General features: G+C 45.6%; 1 protein-coding gene across 1 annotated transcript in view; it reads right to left on the reverse strand.

The window, feature by feature from the left end:
* th (tyrosine hydroxylase) overlaps positions 1-20,542 on the reverse strand; it is a 65,304-nt gene that overhangs the window by 22,586 nt on the left and 22,176 nt on the right. Inside the window, exons 4-5 of the mRNA XM_070898572.1 lie at positions 18,659-18,747; positions 381-448 (exon numbers count right to left, since the gene is read on the reverse strand). Of these exons, the coding sequence (XP_070754673.1) occupies positions 381-448; positions 18,659-18,747 (157 nt within the window). The remainder of the gene's footprint in view (positions 1-380; positions 449-18,658; positions 18,748-20,542) is intronic.

Here is a 20,542-nt window from a genome sequence, read left to right on the forward strand (position 1 = left end):
TGGGAGCTTTTATAGCACAATTGTAGCTGTCAAGTAAAGAAATGAATTCATGGTCGCACAACTCCCGACATCCTTACATGACATGATCCCCTAGCAGTGTGTACCCCATGGACAACCTGGTAAAATGGTAATTTCAGCTCAAAATTCTTTTTAATAGGCTCTTAACAAAGTCATAATGACCTAACTTGCCTCCCCCCGCCGCTGTGTGTCGGGTCTGTTCAGCTCTGACAGACCTGACATCTGGGAAAGTAGTGTGGTGACGGCTTGACAGTGAAGTCCTGACTCGCTGTCAGAAAAAAACATTTCCTACCCGACCCACCACCGAACGTGCCCGCTGAGCCCCTGAAAAATCTCGGCCTTAGAGTGCACAATAAACTTACTGTTTATAGTTTAATGCAATTTGTACAATTTGTTTCCGTCGTTCCCTGTATTCAGTATCAGAGAATCCCTGCAATAAATCACCAAAATACAAAAATGATAATGAAACAAGGTGGAAGTGTTACATTGTACAATCCAGCAAGGTCACAGAACTTGTGCAAACGTTCGTCCCCACCTGTAATAAAACATCAGTATTATTCAGGTCATGTCTGGACAGGTTGTAAACTAATTGATAGAGATTAATTGCTATAGTTTGTCAACAACTCCATTATCAATGGTAGAAGGCACTCCATCCACCCGTCCCTCCAACCACCATCTGCCCCACCTGTGACAGAAACTGTAGGTCCCGCATTGGTCTCATCGGTTACCTTAGAACTCATATTAGTGTGGCAGCAAGTCATCCTCGACTCCGAGGGACTGCTGAAGAAGAGAAGAGAAGGCAAACGAGATAGACCATGGTATTTCTTTGTATAGCAATTTCTATGTTACAAGGAATGATTTTTGGGTGATATTATAGGATGACTTAAGTGAGGTGAGAAACTCGAGTGACAGGAATACAGATTGGAGAATGTGGCTTTGTTGTGATATCTCTATCTCTAAATGTGTTGCTGCCTAGCGAGGCTCTACCCTGAGAGAGAGGATCCTTGCTGAATTTAACAATTGGAGTCAATGCCAACTGTTTCTCTTGCTGAAATCCACTAGGTCTAAATTTGGCAAAAAACAGTGACTAAATTCTTATTAGATCGCGCAAATTCTGATGAGACTAAAGCCTAAAAATGACTGTCAGCAATTAGCGAACAGATGTTTTACATGTTGATATGACATTACTCTGTCCAATATATTAATGCAGGTGTTAACCCTTTCATTCAAAATGGATTATCATCATAGACAGTCCCTCAAAATTGAGGAAGACTTGCTTCCACTCTAAAAATGAGTCCAATGCAGGAATTACAGTCTCTGTCACAGGTGGAACAGACAGTGGTTGAAGGAAAGGATGGGTAGGGAGTCTGGTTTGCCGTGCGTTCCTTCCGCTGTCCGCGCTTGATTTCTGTATGCTCTCGGCGACAAGACTTGAGGAGCTCAGCGTCCTCCCAGATGCTCTTCCTCCACTTTGGGCGATCTTGGGCCAGGGATTCCCATGTGCTGGTGGGGATGTTACACTTTATCAAGGAGGCTTTGAGGGTGTCCTTGAAGCGTTTCCTCTGTCCACCTGGGGCTCGCTTGCTGTGTAGGAATTTCGAGCAGAGCTTCAGGGGGATGTCATTTGAATATGATAAGCATTTATCTCTTAATTGTCCACAGTAATTTATAGGTTTATATAGTGTTATGCTTGCAACGAACAATCAGGGTATATAAGCACACTACCTCTCTGAAGGAGAAAATCATAAAATAGAATGATAAAATGTCACTGCATGGAAACAGGCAATTTGATCAATGGGTGCTTTTCTCCACATAAGTCACCCAGTCTATTCCCATTCTACTGCTCACTCCCCATATCTTTTCAAATTCCTTTTTTTTTATAAGCAACCATCAGATTCCCTTGTTTTTAAAAAGAAGAATTGACAATGGTTTGTGACACAGAATTCCACCTTCTAACCACTGTCTATAGAAAGATTTTATTCTAACCCTTCAATTATTTTTCTGATTATTTTATACAGTATTCTGATTCCTTGTTACTGTCTTGCCAGCCAGTGGAAACATTCACTGCATCAGGAGCCTTCATAAAGATTTATGTCAGCTCACCCCTTAATCTTCTAAGCCCCAGTGGAGGAAAACTTGACTTCCTAAGTCTCTCTTCATAACAGTAACCCCTCATCACAAACCATTTCAATACTTTTACATCCTTCCTACAATCGGATGCCCAAACTGCACACAAACTTCAAATACAGTCGAATTATGGTTTGCAAAAGTTAAACATTTCCTTTTTGCGTTTGTGTTCTATGCCTCTCGGTACAAAACCAAGGATTCAATTTGCCTTATTTTTTAATAGCTTTACCTGCTTCTGCTGTCACCTTTAATGACATTTGTATCTGCGCACCAAGGGTTCCTCCTCCTCCAACCTTTTAAAATCTTACTGTCTAAGGCAAATTTTGTTTATCTATTTTAAAATGTACAAATATATTCTTCTATATGGAGTTGCATCAGGCAGTCTATCTAATTCCTCCTGCAGTCTTTTGCAGCCCTCATGACAAATTGCTATATATCCGCAAATTGGTGTAATCAGCAAGTTTCAATGGTGCTCCCTCAGTTCCAATGGTCAGATCAGTTATGTATATAGTAAATTAGAGGGGCCCAACACAGATGATACCTGTGGAGCGCCATTCACTGCAACTCTCCAGTCCTTTTATCCTCACATCAAATTGCCATATTCCCCTTTAATTCCACATGCTACTATCTTGAGGTCGCAGCGAAGCAGGTCAGGAGCAGCGACGCCCATAAAAGGGGCCCAGGAGTCGGGAGAAGCAGCGGAGGTCACAGCACAGCAGGTCAGGAGCAGCGAGACCCTAAAAGGGGCCCAGAAGGTGGGAGAAACCAGCTGGTGCAGGGGCAGAAGGTAAACAAAGAAGCAAAAATAAATCAAAGTGTGACGTCACAGCCAAGCGGGAAAGTGATTGGCTGGTGGATTGGTGAGTATTTAATATTTTTCTTTTCTTTTTCTTTTCTTATCAGTAAGAAACCTTTGGTGTTGTTACCAATTAGGTTAATTTAAGGGTTAGGTCATGGCAGAAGAGCCCAGACCCATGTCATTCTCCTCCTGTGCTATGTGGGAAGTCAGGAACGCTTCCAGTGTTCCTGACAACTACATGTGCAGGAAGTGTATCCAGCTGCAGCTTCTGACAGACCACATTGCGACACTGGAGCTGTGGATGAATTCACTGTGGAGCCCCAGATAGGGAATGGGTGACCATCAGGCAGAGCAGTGGAAGGTAGTGCAGGGGTCCCCTGCGGTCATCTCCCTCCAAGCAGATAGACCACCTTGGGTAATGTTGGGGGAGATGGCTCATCAGGGGAAAGCAGCAGCAACCAAGTCCATAGCCCCAAGGGTGGCTCTGCTGCACAGGAGGGCAGGAAAAAGACTGGGAGAGCTACAATATAGGTAAAAAACCTACAAGCTGAATTTAGGGAGCTAGGAGTTAAGTTAAAAAGTAGGACCTCAAAGGTAGTAATTTCAGGATAGCTACCAGTGCCACATGCTAGTCAGAGTAGGAATTGCAGGATAGCTCAGATGAATACGTGGCTTGAAGAATGGTGCAAGTGGGAGGGATTCAATTGTAAGGGGAATAGATAGGCGTTTCTGCGGCCACAAACGAGACTCCAGGATGGTATGTTGCCTCCCTGGTGCAAGGGTCAAGGATGTCATGGAGCGGCTGCAGCGCATTCTGGAGGGGGAGGGTGAACAGCCAGCTGTCGTGTACATATAGGTACCAACAATATAGGTAAAAAACGTGATGAGGTCCTACAAGCTGAATTTAGGGAGCTAGGAGTTAAATTAAAAAGTAGGACCTCAAAGGTAGTAATCTCAGGACTGCTACCAGTGCCACATGCTAGTTAGAGTAGGAATTGCAGGATAGTTCAGATGAATACGTGGCTTGAGGAATGGTGCAAGCGGGAGGGATTCAAATTCCTGATACATTGGAACCAGTTCTGGGGGAGGTGGGACCAGTATAAACTGGACGGTCTGCACCTGGGCAGGACTGGAATCAATGTCCTAGGGGGAGTGTTTGCTAGTGCTGTTGGGGAGGGTTTAAACTAAAATGGCAGGGGATGGAAATCTATGCAGGGAGGCAGAAGGAAGTAAAAAGGGGGCAGAAGCAAAAGGTAGGAAGGTGAAAAACAAGTGTGGAGGGCAGAGAAATCGAGCAAAAATCAAAAAGGGCCACATTACAACATAATTCTAAAAGGACAAAGAGTGTTAAAAAAACAAGTCTGAAGGCTCTGAGTCTCAATGAAAGGAGCATTCGTAATAAGGTGGATGAATTGACTGCGCAGATAGCTGTTAACGGATAGGATGTAATTGGGATTATGGAGACATGGCTCGAAGGTAACCAAGGCTGGGAACTCAATATCCAGGGGTATTCAATATTCAGGAAGGACAGACAGGAAGGAAAAGAAGGTGGGGTAGCGTTGCTCGTTAAAGAGGAGATTAACGCAATAGTAAGGAAGGACATTAGCATGGATGATGTGGAATCTATATGGGTAGAGCTGCGAAACACCAAAGCACATAAAACATTAGTGGGAGTTGTGTACAGATCACCAAACAGTAGTAGGGAGGTTGGGGATTGCATCAAACAGGAAATTAGGGACCTGTGCAATAAGGGTACAGCAGCTATCATGGGCGACTTTAATCTACATATTGATTGGGCTAACCAAACTTGTAGCTGATAAGTCCTTACTATACAGTATAAATGCACACGAGGCCCATACTTGAGAGAAGGTTCTCTGTGACCAGTTACCTTTATTACCAAGACCTCAAGTGATGAAGGTGGATGGAGCTTCCCCTTTTAAACCTGAAAGTCCAGGTTAGGAGAGTCTCCCACAAGTTCACCCCCTTGTGGTCAATGTTCTCAAGGTGTACAACTTAGGTCAGCTTATACATGGGTTACAATGACAATTGAATACATGACATCACCTCCCCCCCAAAGTCTTATTGGGATCACAGGTTAAGTCTCTCTGGTGGTTTACGCTCCCTTGTAGAGCGCCTGAGTTGGGGCTCCGGTTGTTGGGCGCTGGCCTGAGTGTCTGCTGTTTGCGGTGCCTCAGGCCTGTCCGGACTGCCCACAGTGACTGGGCTCTCCTCCACTTGGTTACGGTGTTCGGTCACCTGTGGTGGAGTCAACTCTACATCGTGTTCTTCTTCTGCTTATTCTATGGTGTTGCTGAACCTCCTTTTAGTTTGATCCACATGTTTGTGGCAGATTAGCCCATTGGTAAATTTAACTACCAAAACCCCATTCCCCTCTTTGGCAATCACAGTGCCTGCAAGCCATTTGGGCCCTGCAGCGTAATTAAGGAGAAAAACAGGGTCATTGACATCAATACATTGCACCCTCGCATTCCTGTCATGGTAGTTACATTGTGACTGACGCCTGCTCTCAACAATTTCTTTCATAGTAGGGTGTATAAGGAATAACCTGGTTTTGAGCGTTTTTTTCATTAGCAGCTCTGCGGGTGGAACCCCTGTGAGTGAGTGTGGTTGGGATCTATTGGCCAACAGGAGGAAGCGGCTTTGTCGGGAACCCCCTTGGATTCTGAGGATCCCCTGTTTGATTATCTGCACTGCTCGTTCCACCTGGCTGTTTGAGGCCGGCTTGAACGGTGCTGTTCTGACATGGTTGATTCCATTGCCTGCCATGAAGTCCTGGAATTCAGTGCTTGTGAAGCATGGGCCATTGTCGCTGACCAAGACATCCGGTAGACCATGGGCGGCAAACATTGCCCGTAGACTTTCCACCGTGGCGGAGGATGTGCTTGAATTTAAAATTGCACACTCAATCCATTTGGAGTAGGCATCTACGACAACCAAAAATATTTTTCCCATGAAAGGACCTGCGTAGTCCACATGGATGCGTGACCATGGCTTGGCAGGCCAGTACCGGGGGCTAAGGGGGGCTTCCCTGGGTGCGTTGCCCAGCTGAGCACACGTGTTGCACCTGCGAACACAAAGTTCCAGTTCTGCATCTATACCTGGCCACCAAACGTGTGACCTGGCAATTGCCTTCATCATGACAATGCCTGTGTGCTCATTGTAAAGTTCGCTGATAAACACCTCTCTACCCCTCTGGGGCATGACTACTTGGTTTCCCCACAGTCAGCAATCGGCCTGAATCGAGAGTTCATCCTTGCGCCTATGAAACGGTTTAAATTCCTCAGGGCATGCCCCGTACGTGGCTGCCCAGTCCCCATTCAGGACACATTTCTTAACTAAAGAGAGTAGGACTGTCACAGGTGAGCCTTCGCTTTCGAAAGCTTCAACAGCCATGACCATCTTAGCATCATGCTCAGTTGCCCCCTCAGTGATGGCTAATGGGAGCCTGCTGAGTGCATCGGCGCAGTTTTCAGTGCCTGGTCTGTGCCGCATTGTGTAGTCATCGGTGGCTAAAGTGAGTGTCCACCTCTGTGTGCGGGCCGATGCATTTGCATTTATGACCTTGTTGTCAGCCAAAAGGGACGTTAGGGGTTTGTGATCTGTCTCCAGCTCAAATTTCCTGCCAAACAGGTACTGGTGCATTTTTGTTACTGCATATACACATGCTCGCGCTTCCTTTTCTACCATCCCGTAGCCCCTTTCTGCCTGGGACAGACTTCTGGAGGCATAAGCTACCGGCTGTAACTGACCATTGGCTTTCACATGCTGCAACACACACCTGACCCCATAGGACAACGCATCGATCGTTGGAACAAGTTTCTTACACGGGTCATATAACGTTAACAGTTTGTTGGAGCATAACATGTTGGATGCTCTATCAAAAGCCCTTTCCTGGCTGTCCCCCCAGACCCAATCACGACCTTTGTGTAGGAGCGCATGTAGCGGCTCTAACAGCGTGCTCAATTTGAGAAGAAAGTTACCAAAATAGTTCAGGAGCCCCAGGAACGAACGCAGCTCTGTCGTGTTACGGGGTCTGGGTGCTCTCTGGATCGCTACAGTTTTGGACGCAGTGGGTCTGATCCCATCTGCTGCTACCCTCCTCCACAGGAATTCTACCTCTGGAGCTAGGAAGATGCACTTCGCCTTTTTCAGTCGCAGCCCTACCCGGTCCAGTCTGCGTAACACCTCCTCCAGGTTGTGGAGGTGTTCTTCAGTATCGCGACCCGTGATAAGGATGTCGTCTTGAAAAACCACCGTCCTTGGAATCGACTTAAGGAGACTTTCCATATTTCGCTGAAAGATCGCGGTGGCCGAGCGAATCCCGAACGGACATCAGTTGTACTCAAACAACACCTTGTGTGCCATGATGATGATCAGCTTCGTCGACTCACTCGCCAGCTCCTGGGTCATGTAAGCCGAGGTCAGGTCCAATTTTGAAAAAAGTTTGCCTCCGGATAGCGTCGCAAAGATATCCTCTGCTCTCGGTAGCGGGTACTGGTCTTAGAATGACACCCGATTGATGGTGGCCTTGTAATCGCCACAAATCCTGACTGACCCATCCGCCTTCAGCACCAGCACGATCGGGCTCGCCCAGTCACTGAATTCGACTGGCGAGATGATGCCTTCCCTCAGCAGGCGGTCCAATTCGCATTTTATCTTTTCCCGCATCACGTACGACACTGCTCTGGCCTTGTGGTGTACTGGCCTGGCGTCCGGGTTTATGTGAATCACTACCTTGGCCCCCATGAAAGTGCCGATGCTGGGCTGAAATAACGAGTCAAATTTGTCCAGGACCTGTGAGCATGACACTCGCTTCACAGAAGAAATTGCATTAACATCGCCCCATTTCCAGTTCATGACAGCAAGCCAACTCCTCCCCAGTAGTGCGGGACTGTCCCCTGGGACAATCCAGAGTGGCAACCTGTTCTCCAAATCTTTGTGGGTCGCGGCTACCGTGGTGCTGCCTAGCACCGGAATGATCTGCTTTGTGTATGTCCGTAGCTGTGCGTCAATCGGCAATAATTTTGGCCTCCTGGCCTTGGACACCCACAACCTTTCAAACTGTTTGATACTCATCAGGGACTGGTTGGCCACTGTGTCTAGCTCATTTAATACTGGGATGCCATTGAGGAACACTTTAATCATTATCGGTGGCATCGTGGTATATGAACTGTATATGTGCTCCACATGAACTTGCTGAACTTCAGCTTCCAGCGATTTCCCCCAGTATTCATTTGGTCTCGTAGGGCTTACATCGGGCCCGTCCTCCTCGTACATCAACCTGGCTGCAGGCTTCCTGCACATACGCGCCAAGTGATCGCTGACTTTGCAATTTCTGCAGGTATATTGCTGATACCTGCCAGCTTTGGCTGGGTGTTTGCCTCCACACCTCCAACATGAGCCGTTGTTGGAAACAAAAGGTCCATTACCAGTCGATCATCTCTGACTGTCTCTGTAACTGACCTTAAACGCACCATTAACAGGTGTTGATGGCCCCATTACTGGCCGCATTGTCCATTGCGATGGCACGAATCGCCGTACAGCTAGTCATTGTCTCTGTTGAATTCCCCCTTTGGGTTCGACTACATGCTGGGGCATGTCCGATTGCCCTTGTCTGCCTAGAGATCTGTGTGCCGTGTTAACAATGTTGACTCCCTGGTCGTTTGCCGCATTTGAGCCAAGATTTTTGTCATACATCATTCTGGTCTCTTCCTCCCCTGAGATAAATGTCTGGGCTATCAGAGCCGCTGCTTCCAAGGTCAAGTCTTTGGTCTCAATCAGTTTCCTGAAAACCCCAGCGTGCCCGATGCCCTCAATAAAATGTCTTGCAGCATCTCCGCTCTGCATGTATCTGGGAACTTACATAGGCTCGCCAGTCGCCGGAGATCTGCCACAATGTCAGGAACGCTTTGCCCTTCTCGCCGCCGGTGCGTGTAAAACCGGTGTCTCGCCATGTGCATGCTGCTCGCCGGTTTAGGGTGTTCCCCGATCAACTTACTGAGCTCTTGGAACGTCTTGTCCGCCGGCTTCTCTGGCGCTAGAAAGTCCTTCATCAGGGAGTACGTTCTGGATCCACAAACCGTCAGGAGATGAGCCCTGCGTTTGTCGGCCGAATCCTGTCCCAACCATTCCTTAGTGACAAAACTTTGCTGTAGTCTCTCAATAAAGTTGTCCCAATCATCACCAACACAGTGCCTCTCTTCTGTGCTGCTAGTGGCCATGCTCGCGTGGTTTAAATCCCAGTTTCTCGTCGCCAATGATAAGTCCTTACTGTACAGTATAAATGCACACGAGGTCCATACTTGAGAGAAGGTCACTCTGTGACCAGTTACCTTTATTACCAAGACCTCAAGTGATGAAGGTGGGTGGAACTTCCCCTTTTGTACCTGAAAGTCCAAGTTAGAAGTGTCTCCCACAAGTTCACCCACTTGTGGTCAATGTTCTCAGGGTGTACAACTTAGGTCAGCTTATACATGGGTTACAATGATAGTTGAATATATGACAGTAGCAATACTGTGGAGGAGGATTTCCTGGAGTGTGTAAGAGATGGTTTTCTAGCCCAATATGTCGAGGAACCAACTGGAGAGCAGGCCATCCTAGACTGTGTCTTGTGTAACGAGAGAGGATTAATTAGCAATTGGTTGTGCGGGGCCCCTTGGGAAGAGTGACCATAATATGGTAGAATTCTTCATTAAGATGGAGAGTGACACAGTTAATTCAGAATCTAGGGTCCTGAACTTAAAGAAAGGAATCTTCGACGGTATGAGACGTGAATTGGCTAGGATAGACTGGACAATGATAATTAAAGGGTTGATGGTGGATAGGCAATGGCAGACATTTAAATATCACATGGATGAAATACAACAATTGTACATCCCTGTGTGGCGTAAGAATAAAAAAGGGAAGGTGGTTCAACCGTGGCTAACAAGGGAAATTAGGGATAGTGTTAAATCCAAGGAAGAGACATAAAATAGGCCAGAAAAAGCAGCGAAGGACTGGGAGAAATTTAGAATTCAGCAGAGGAGGACTAAGGATTTAATTAGGAGGGGGAAAATAGAGTATTAAAGTAAGCTTGCAGAGAACATAAAAACTGACTGCAAAAGCTTCTACAGATATGTGAAGAGAAAAAGATTAGTGAAGACTAATGTAGGTCCCTTGCAGTCAGAATCAGGTGAATTCATAATCGGGATCAAGGAAATGGCAGACTAATGAAGACACGAATAACCTCCCGAAAATACTAGGGGACCGAGGGTCTAGCGAGAAGGGGGAACTGAGGGAAATCCTTATTAATCAGGAAATGATGTTCGGGAAATTGAAGGGACTGAAGGCCGATAAATCCCCAGGGCCTGATAGTCTGCATCCCAGAGTACTTAAGGAAGTGGCCCTAGAAATAGTAATGCATTGGTGGTCATTTTCCAACAGTCCATGGACTCTGGTTCAGTTCCTATGGATTGGTGGGTAGCTAATGTAACCCAACTTTTTAAAAAATGAGGAAGAGAAAAAACAGGGAATTATAGACCGGTTAGCCTGACATCGATGGTGGGGAAAATGCTGGAACCAATTATTAAAGAAGTAATAGCATCTAATTTGGAAAGCAGTGACAGGATCGGTCCAAGTAAGCATGGATTTATGAAAGGGAAATCATGCTTGACAAATCTTCTAGAGTTTTTTGAGGATGTAACTAGCAGAGTGGATAAGGGAGAACCAGTGGATGTGGTGTATTTGGACTTTCAAAAGGCTTTTGACAAGGTCCCACACGAGAGATTAGTGTGCAAAATTAAGGCACATGTTATTGGGGGTAATGTATTTTGATGTGGATAGCGAACTGGTTGCAGACAGGAAGCAAAGAGTGGGAATAAACGGGTCCTTTTTAGAATGGCAGTCAGTGACTAGTGGGGTATCGCAAGGTTCAGTGCTGGGACCCCAGCTATTTACAATAAACATTCATGATTTAGACAAAGGAATTGATTGTAATATCTCAAAGTTTGCAGATGACACTAAGCTGGGTGGCAGTGCGAGCTGCGAGGGGGATGCTAGGAGGCTGCAGGGGGACTTGGACGGATAAGGTGAATGGGCAAATGCATGGCAGATGCAGTATAATGTGGATAAGTGTGAAGTTATCCACTTTGGTGGCAAAAACAGGAAGGCAGATTATTATCTGAATGGTGACAGATTAGTAAAAGGGAAGGTGCAATGAGACCTGGGTGTCATGGTACATCAGTCATTGAAGGTAGGCATGCAGGTACAGCAGGCAGTAAAGAAACCAAATTGCATGCTGGCCTTCATAGCAAGGGGATTTGAGTATAGGAGCAGGGATGTCCTACTGCAGTTGTATAGGGCCTTGGTGAGAGTAGTGTGTGCAGTTTTGGTCTCCTAATCTGAGGAAGGACATTCTTGCTATTGAGAGAGTGCAGCGAAGGTTCACCAGACTGATTCCCGGGATGGCAGGACTGACATATGAAGAGAGACTGGATTGACTAGGTTTATATTCACTGGAATTTAGAAGAATGAGAGGGGATCTCATAGAAACATATAAAATTCTGACGGGATTGGACAGGTTAGATGCAGGAAGAATGTTCCTGATGTTGGGGAAGTCCAGAACCAGGGGTCACAATCTAAGGATAAGGAGTAAGCCATTTAGGACCGAGATAAGGAGAAACTTCTTCACTCAGAGAATTGTGAACCTGTGGAGTTCTCTACCACAAAGTTGTTGAGGCCAGTTTGTTAGATATATTCAAAAGGGAGTTAGATGTGGCTCTTACGGCTAAAGGGACCAAGGGGTATGGAGAGAAAGCAGGAATAGGGTACTGAAGTTGCGTGATCAGCCATGATCATATTGAATGGTGGTGCAGGCTCGAAGGGCCGAATGGCCTACTCCTGCACCTATTTTCTATGTTTCTATGTTTCTATTAGTGTCTTATGCACTGCCTTATCGAATGCTTTTTGAAAATCCACATTAACACACCCATTGCATCTCCTTAATCTTGAGGATGTGTCACTTCCAGGGATATACTGCTTGCTCAGGCCCCTTTGTATATCATCCCCTTTGGAGTCCGGTTTACACCCAGGATTTTCTGGGCACGCGAGACATGGCTATAAAACCAGACGGTCCAGTCCAAACCCCAAGCAAATGCACACACTTACAATAAACAGCAGAGAGAGAGAGACAGTGACATTGGCTGTAGCTACAGTAAACTGAGTGCACAGAAGCAGTACACAATGTGCTTCGGTACAATGTTGAGTCTGGGTACTGTCCCGTAAACTTCCTGAGCTCTGCTGGGCTGAAGCTGCAAGTTTGTAGGATTTTAGCCTCTGTTCTGTAGTTCAGTGAAAACAAAACATAAAAAGTTCCGCTGATCTTTTTGGCAAGTTCTTGCATTCAGCATACACGATAGGAACCAGCGGTGACCAAAGCAAAATAAACCACCGAGTGATGGTGCACTGCATAATCCGCTGGCCTAAAGGGGGACTGGGTTAAGTAGCTGCGCAATGTCAAAAGATGGTTTATTTTAAATAAACCATCATTTAAGCTGTGAGTGGTATTTATATTGCATTAAAATGTTAGGCGTTGTGCTCTGTTTTCATCAAACATGTCTAGGTCGATAGTTGCTTGACGTCAGATACTGGCAGGTAGCGAACGATACTACATAGAATGCTTCCACAAGGCCAGGTTGTACATACAACTGGAGGAGATGTTCATCCCCGGCCTACTGTGCCACATCTCCTGCAGCCAATGTAAAGGAGCCTGAAGATCTGGTAGACTCTTCCCCTGCCTATCCCCTTGGTAATGTTAATCAATGTTTAACAAACTCTGGGCTTGAAATGTTAATTTACAAGCCAAAAATCTGAGGCATTGCCTCTCACTAAAAACATAAACACAGTTAAAAAGTTTTGTTTGTCACAGTCTTCTAAGGACAGTCAAATAGGTTTTCTCCTCTCTCTTATCCCCTGTTCCTCCTTTCTCTTGCATTTTCTCTGCTTTACTTCCTCAGTTTCCTTTCCTCTCTTCCTCTCATTCTTTATCACCCTGTGCTGTTTTCTCTTTTGCTCTCTGCAGTTCCTTGCACGTTGGAATGTGCAAGCGTTTTTTCTTGGTTGACAGCAATAGAGAGCACGGGAATACTTTGAAGCTGAGGCTATGTAGATTGGAACTGAAATTATTGAACAAAGCCTCATGGATGGCTGTTGGGACAACACAGCCCTCAAGGCTCACTTTTCGTGCTGGAGAGAAATGCTGGGAATTACTGCCATGGTCAATACAAGTTTGAGAATACAATCAGAATGTGCGCAGATGCAAGCATCGTCCGCGTACTGTAATTCGATGACAGAGGATGGGACGACCTTGGATCTAGCCTGGAGGCGGTGAAGGTTGAACAGGTTCTATAGTTTAGTTCCACTCCAGTGGGGAGCTTGTTGAGTGAGATGGAGCACTGCAGCAAGGAAGATCAAGAAAAGCGTTGGTGCGATGACGCAGCCCTACTTGACCCCGGTCCGGACGTGGCTTTGGTCTGTGATGGATTTGTTGTTCAGGATCATGGCTTCCAAGCCTTCATAAACAGCTTCACCAAGGAGTACAAAAGCATGGGCCTTACGCTAAACATCCGTAAGACTCCAACCTGACACCACCACACAGCACTGCCCCCCATTCATCAAAATCCACGCCGCGGCCTTGGACAATGTGGACCATTTTCCATACCTCGGGAGCAAGGGCAGACATCAATGACGAGGTCCAACACCGCCTCCAGTCTGCCAGCGCAGCCTTCGGTCATCTGAGGAAGAGAGTGAAGACCAGGACCTCAAATCTGGCACCAAGCTTATGGTCTACAGGGCAATAGTGATATCCGCCCTCCTGTATGGTTCAGAGATGTGGACCATATACAGCAGACATCTGAAAGTGCTGGAGAAGTACGACCAATGCTGCCTCCTCAAGATCCTGCAAATCCCCTGGGAGGATAGACGCACCAGCGTCAGTGTTCTCGCTCGGGCCAACATCCCCAGCATTGAAGCACTGACTATGCTTGACCAGCTCCGTTGCGCGGGCCACATCGTCTGCATTCCTGACACGAGACTCCCTAAGCAAGCACTCTACTCGGAACTCCTACACGGCAAGTGAGCCCCAGGTGGGCAGAGGAAACGTTTCAAGAAGACCCTCAAAGCCTCCTTGATAAAGTGCAACATCCCCACCGGCACCTGGGAATCCCTGGCCCAAGACTGTCCAAAATGGAGGAAGAGCATCCGGGAGGGCACTGAGCACCTCGAGTCTCGTCGCCAAGAGCATGCAGAAATCAAGCGCAGGCAGTGGAAGGAGCATGCGGCAAACCAGACTCCCCACCCACCCTTTCCTTCAACCACTGTCTGTCCCACCTGTGACAGAGACTGTAATTTCCGTATTGGACTGTACAGCCACCTGAGAACTCATTTTTAGAGTGGAAGCAAGTCTTCCTCGATTTTGAGGGACTGCCTCTGATGATGATGATGATGATGAGAATGCAATCCTGAGTCGAGGGCTAAGCCATTGCGATCTTAGGTGTTGGCCTCTCACTGTGACTTGGTAGACAGAGCCGGACTAAGAATTGTTGCAACCCTCCACACAACCCTTTCCCCGATCCATTAAAACACAAATATGTAGTAAAATGCACCAAGAAATAGGCCAACAGAATGTTTACACACAGCTTAATATTAAAGCAAATCAATATCGCAATATACTGCACTTAAGTGAAACTGATCCTGCAAAAACTTAGTTTTCCTGTATTATGGCAAGTTTAACTGGGAGCTCCATATTTGTCTGGGGCCTCTGGGCACAGGCCCTGTAAGCCCATGCGTTAATCCGTTCATTTTGGTACATCTGCTTATCGGCCTTAAACAATGAGTAGCTTGGGAAAACCAGGAAGTGAGGGTGGGTGGGCGGAGCGGGTGGGGGTGGGCGGAGCGGGTGGGTGAGAGTGGGTGGGATGGAAAAAATCAGGCTCATTCATACCATCGTTGTTTTATTATTACAATTTTTTACGATTTTCGTTTTAATTTCAGGATCCACACAATGTCAGATGGAGAAGGTGGTGAGTGACAAAGAGACATCGTTCCCCCATGAAAAGTAGTTGTGAGACCTCTGTGACTGTTCATAAGCGGGTGCAATGGTCTCATTCGTACCACGTAGATTATGTATAATGTCCACAAAATGATCTTGCATCACCTGCTTGTGATGTGACAATGACAGATGAATAACAGCACACCGAGACACTTTCCCTCCGGGTAACAGTGCTTGTGATTACCCTGATCCAACAGCATGTCCTTCGTTGCCCTCTGTTGGCCATGTAGGGAAATGACTGTAAATGGTATAGCTGCAAATATTGTGTAGGGTTGCAATAAAACCAACCTTCAAAATGCAATTTTAGCAAAAAGGTTTTACAATGTTGTTTACTATATGTAATTATTATTATGTTTCATTACAGGTTTGGCCTTTTTGGTGAGGGTATTTCTGGAATATGATCTGGAATTCAGAAGTACTAAGGACCAAGGGGATACAAGGATATCAGGAACTAAATGGAATTCCTTCTACCAGCATGGAATGTACAAGCGAGAGCTAGAAAATTGAGCTGGGAAACTGTTTTGTCAAATCCCCATCTGATTCGCCCAGTGCATAATCTGTAGAGTGCCTTAAAGTGCTCTAACACAAAATGCATTTATATGCATTCAGATCACCCACAATAAAGAGCAGGCAGGAAGTGAATATTTAAAGCTATATTGCTGTATCTTGCCTTATCAATTCTGATGAATGGTCATCGACCTGAAACATTAGCTCTGTTTCTCTCTCCACAGATGCTGCCTGGCCTGCTGAGTGTTTCAGCATTTTTTGTATTTATTTCAGATTTCCAACATCCGCAGCTTTGCTGTGTCTTTCATCGCTGCAATCGAAGGGGCACTGGATTGTGTGCTCATCTCTTAGATTTTTTGAAGGTGGAGAAGGAGGACAAAGAGATGGATACGAGGCAGATTCAGCTGGACTAGAGGTAGACTCCCTGCACCCACCCTTAGCAATGCACAGACCCAGGCACACGTACCTGGGAATGTCCAATGACAATTGACTTTACTGGCTCTTCTTTGCCAGAGTAACAGTGCCATCTGCTGGTATCTTATCTGCAGAAAACATTGGCAAAAGATAATGCCTTGCCACTGGCTGTGAAAGTGGCTTAAGCACTGAACTTTTATCTCTCCAGTTCCTTCCCAGCCATGTCTCAGTGGATAGCGTTCTCACCCCAGAGTCAGAAGGTTGTGGGTTCAATTGTCACTCCAGAGACTTGAGCACAAAATCAAGGCTGACACTACAGGGCAGTACCGAGGGAGTCCTGCACTGTCGGAGGTGCGGTCTTTTGGATGAGATGTTAAACTGAAACCCTTTCTGACTTTCAGGCAGATGTAAAAGATCCCATGGCACTATTTCAAAGAAGAGCAGGGGAGCTATCCTCAGTGTCTTGGCCAATATCTATCCCTCGGCCAACATAACCAAAAAAAATTATCTGGCCATTATCACATTAATGTTTGTGGGACCTTGCTATGTGCAAATTGGCTGCTGTGTTTCCTACATTACAATGGGACTACAATACAAAAGTACTTCATTGGCTGTAAAGCGCTTTGGGACATGAGGTCATGAAAGGCGCTGTATAAAAATGCAAGTCTTTCTTTTCTTTTTCTTTCTTCCCATCTACCTCAGGGGTACATCCCCAACTTCAGTCAATTTGCAGTATAATTCATATCCTTTTCCACTGATCATCAACAAGATCCTGACCTGGCTGCCCAACTGCACCACGCTCCTAACGTCAAGGTGGTTACTGATGGCAGCCACGTGGCCATCCGGCCAGTGGGTTTCTGCCCCTCCAGTGCCACTGCCGCTCCTCCTCACCAACGCAGTCTGACTCATCTGGTGCTACTTCCCCAAGCAACCTAACTCTGTTTTCCAGGACATATGTATACCAAGCTGGTGCTTGCAGGCTTCAGTGAGATGGATGAAGAGTACTGTGAGCCACGGCCTGGTTCTGTGACATAGACTCTGCTGGAGGGCTGCTCCCCCAGGCCTACAATGGCACCAAAGAACTCTTGCTCCAGTGCAGGCTTCCAACAGTTTGCCCGTTAAGATACTGAGTGATATTTGTATTCTGTATACACCTGTGCGGAAGGAAGAAAGAAGGGGCCAAGACAGAAGAGCAGAATAGAATCCACCCTGCGGTTGGGGATGTCTGAGCCTTCACCTTCCCCTCACCCATTGATACACTTTCATGCGAAGATATCGGGTGGCTTCCTCCAAATAAGTCGAGGGCAGATAATGCCCAAGTCCTCCTCCAGATAAGGTCTGTTTTCTTGTGTTATGGGCTATCTTATCATACAAAGCGGGGAAGTAGTCTTGAAGTGTTGACGGTGCATAGTGACAGAACTGTGGCAGCCTGCAGTCCATCAGTGAGTGACATGCATCATGCAGGTAGGTTGTGTTGCAATGATTATATGTCGATGCTCTTTGAAAACACTAGTGTGCAAAGAGTTGAATTGTAAGCTGCAGCTTGAATGCATGCCCTGCTGGAGTATGGCTGTGTATGACAAGGAATGAAAGAGCTGTAATGTTATGTGAGGATTCAGCATGAATCAGCAGTAAGTGTGAACAAACTGACAAGCAACACATTCTGGCATGTATACTCGAACCATCTACCTGGTCAATGATGCTATTGGGTAATCTTACCTTTCTTAAGGTGGCCATTTTCTTCTTCATATGTTCCCAGGTCCTGGGGGTAGTGCACACTGTGTGATTCTGTCTGCACTACTGTCCTCTAGGAAGTATGCAATGGAGTGCCATTTAGAACTCTTCTCACAACTGATGTCAAGCAACACTACCTCCACTTCACCACTCATCAAACTGCTTCATCACTTATCTATAGGCACTGTTACCAGCTGACACCTTTGTTTTTGTTTTCCCTCGGTTTTTGCCAACCATTCCTTATCTTTCATCCGGCCTTTGGAAAGGTTGAAAATATATTTTAGATTCATGCAGCTTTTGAAAAGGCTGAACATATTTTTGACACCTTACCTTTAAATGGCTGCATTCTTTTACCTGTAGCCTGTAGGCTGATGACACATGTGATTTCTCGCCATCCCCGCCCTGTTTTGATGAGCTTCTGCCCATTGAAGCGCACACTGCCACTTCATTGCCAGGAGCATAAAATCTTCCCTTTGATGCCGAAGTCCTCTGAAGTATTTGCTCCAGAGATACCATGATGTAGGACAGTGAACAGCAGACAGCACTTGTTAGACATGGTAGAGAAGAACTGAACTATGTTATGCTGAGGAAAGTTTTACTCAAAATGTATAATCCTACCTGTTAGCAGCAATTCTAAAGTGTACAACATGAATGCAAAGAGCAAGGTGAAAGATGGCCAGTAAGGGATACAGTTATCTCCTTTTATAATATGTTGTGATTGTTTGGTAATTCATCTTTAATTGTGGCAGAAAAGACAGAAGAGAAATATTTAACATAGAATTTACAGCACAGAAACAGGCCTTTCGACCCAACTGGTCTATGCCGGTGTTTATACTCCACGGAAGCCTGCTCCCACACTATTCATCGAACCATAACCCTTTACATTGAAAGTGCTTGGTTGACCCCCCCATCTCCCTGGCAAGGATACCTTCAAATAAACTTTCAAAACTTACCGGGTGATCGAAGTCCAGGTCTGGGTCATATTTTGTAACTAATTGATGGCATTTGTCCAAATCTGATAGCTTTTTTGGAAACCAATGAACTGGAAGCAGAGACAAAAGAAAATAACTGATAAATCGCTATAACATCTCAGTGCATTGAGAAGATGTGCTGTAGGAACCAGAGTATTACTGAAGGTAGTCGACTTACACGGAGCCGGTAATGGAAAGAATAATCCTGTAGTATTTTCAAATGAAAACCCAGTGTGATAAATAGAGGCACTGAGCAAGGGAAGGGTAAGCTGTACGTCCCCAGTGTGTACCTGCAGCAAGACTGTTTGTCTCAATGAGAATCCCACAAGGAATGATGTGCATTCTGACTAAATGAGCCATTGAAAGAATGTAATTATCAGACGTATCAGAGGAGCAGCAGTTGTTTAATATTGTTTAATCCTCTCTTTGATGCAATTGCAGGATCCATGCCAAGCATAAATTGCTCTGGGGCATGCGGATAGACGGGAAGGATTGCTGCCTAGTTCTTTCAGCCTCACTCGATCAGTTTTTCCAATATGTTATATAAATACTTAGCAAAGGTGTGGGCATTTGGAATGTTTATTGGAACACATATATTGATTGGAACCTGTATATTATATAGTATAAGTACTAAATGGCATATTGAAAGACAGGTACATTTTGTATATCATGTACATCCAGAACCTGTGGCCTGAATGCTGCATAAAGGTTTTAAAAAATTCAAACAAATGAAATAAACTGTGCTATATGACATAAAGCATAAGAAATGCCTGGCAGTGTGTCAGCTTGGCTGAGTTGGCAGCACTCTCATCTCTGAGTCAGAAGGATGTGGGTTCAAGCCCTACTCCAGGATTTGAGCACATAAACTGTGTTGACACTTCAGGGCAGTACTGAGGGAGTGCTGCACTGTCAGTACATGGAGTCCTGATATGCCTGTTTTGGGTGGGAAATTTTAAGATCCCATGGCACTATTTCAGGAAGAATGGGGTGCTCTCCTGCTCATCTGGACAACAATCTTCCCTCAATTAACAGTAAAAACAGATGAACTTGGAATTTATCTGATTGCTATTTGTGGGTCATTGATGTGTGTAAAATGGCTGTCACATGCACTGAGCATAACAGCGCTGACTACACTTCAATTCATTGCATGTGAAGTGCCCTGGGCTATTCTTGAGAGACATGATAAAGCACTATATCAATGCAATCTCTTTAAAGACATTATTTAGCTTTGCAGTTCTCATCCTCCCAGTTTATGATCAGGCCATCAGATCATTTTGATTCAATTGCTGCCTGTATCTCACTAACAGCCACAACAACCTATTGTCTTATTTAAGCACCATGTTCAAAAAGTTCAGTAATACTCCTACAAAAACAAAATACTGCGGATGCTGGAAATATGATATAAAACAATGATCTTTCGTTCTGACCTGAAACGTTAACTCTATTTCATTCTCCACTGATGCTGCCATGACCTGCTGAGTATTTCCAGCATTTTCTGTTTTTATTTCAGTAATATGACTGTCTGGGTTGTTTTTTTTAGTAACTCTCTAATTTTCTTTCTGATTTTCTCCTCGTGTCCCTCCTCTCCAGAAGGCGGTGATTCAAGTTGGGATGCAGTCCCACAGGAGCGCAGTTTAAATTTTTTTAAACAGAAATGGGAGTTCCACCAATGGCCTGACTAGTGAAATACAGCACTGATGTGGTAGGACTTGGCGCCCTCTTTGACTCTGAAATTAGCTTTCAACCACATATCCATGACCAAAAACCACTGACTTCCTACTCCGTAAAATCGTCCATCTCCAACCCTGCTTCAGCTCATCCGCTGCTGGAACCCTCAGCCATGTTTTTGTTACCTCTAGACTTGAC

This window comes from Pristiophorus japonicus, chromosome 14 (genome assembly GCF_044704955.1).
Source record: "Pristiophorus japonicus isolate sPriJap1 chromosome 14, sPriJap1.hap1, whole genome shotgun sequence".
Classification (NCBI taxonomy): domain Eukaryota; kingdom Metazoa; phylum Chordata; class Chondrichthyes; family Pristiophoridae; genus Pristiophorus; species Pristiophorus japonicus.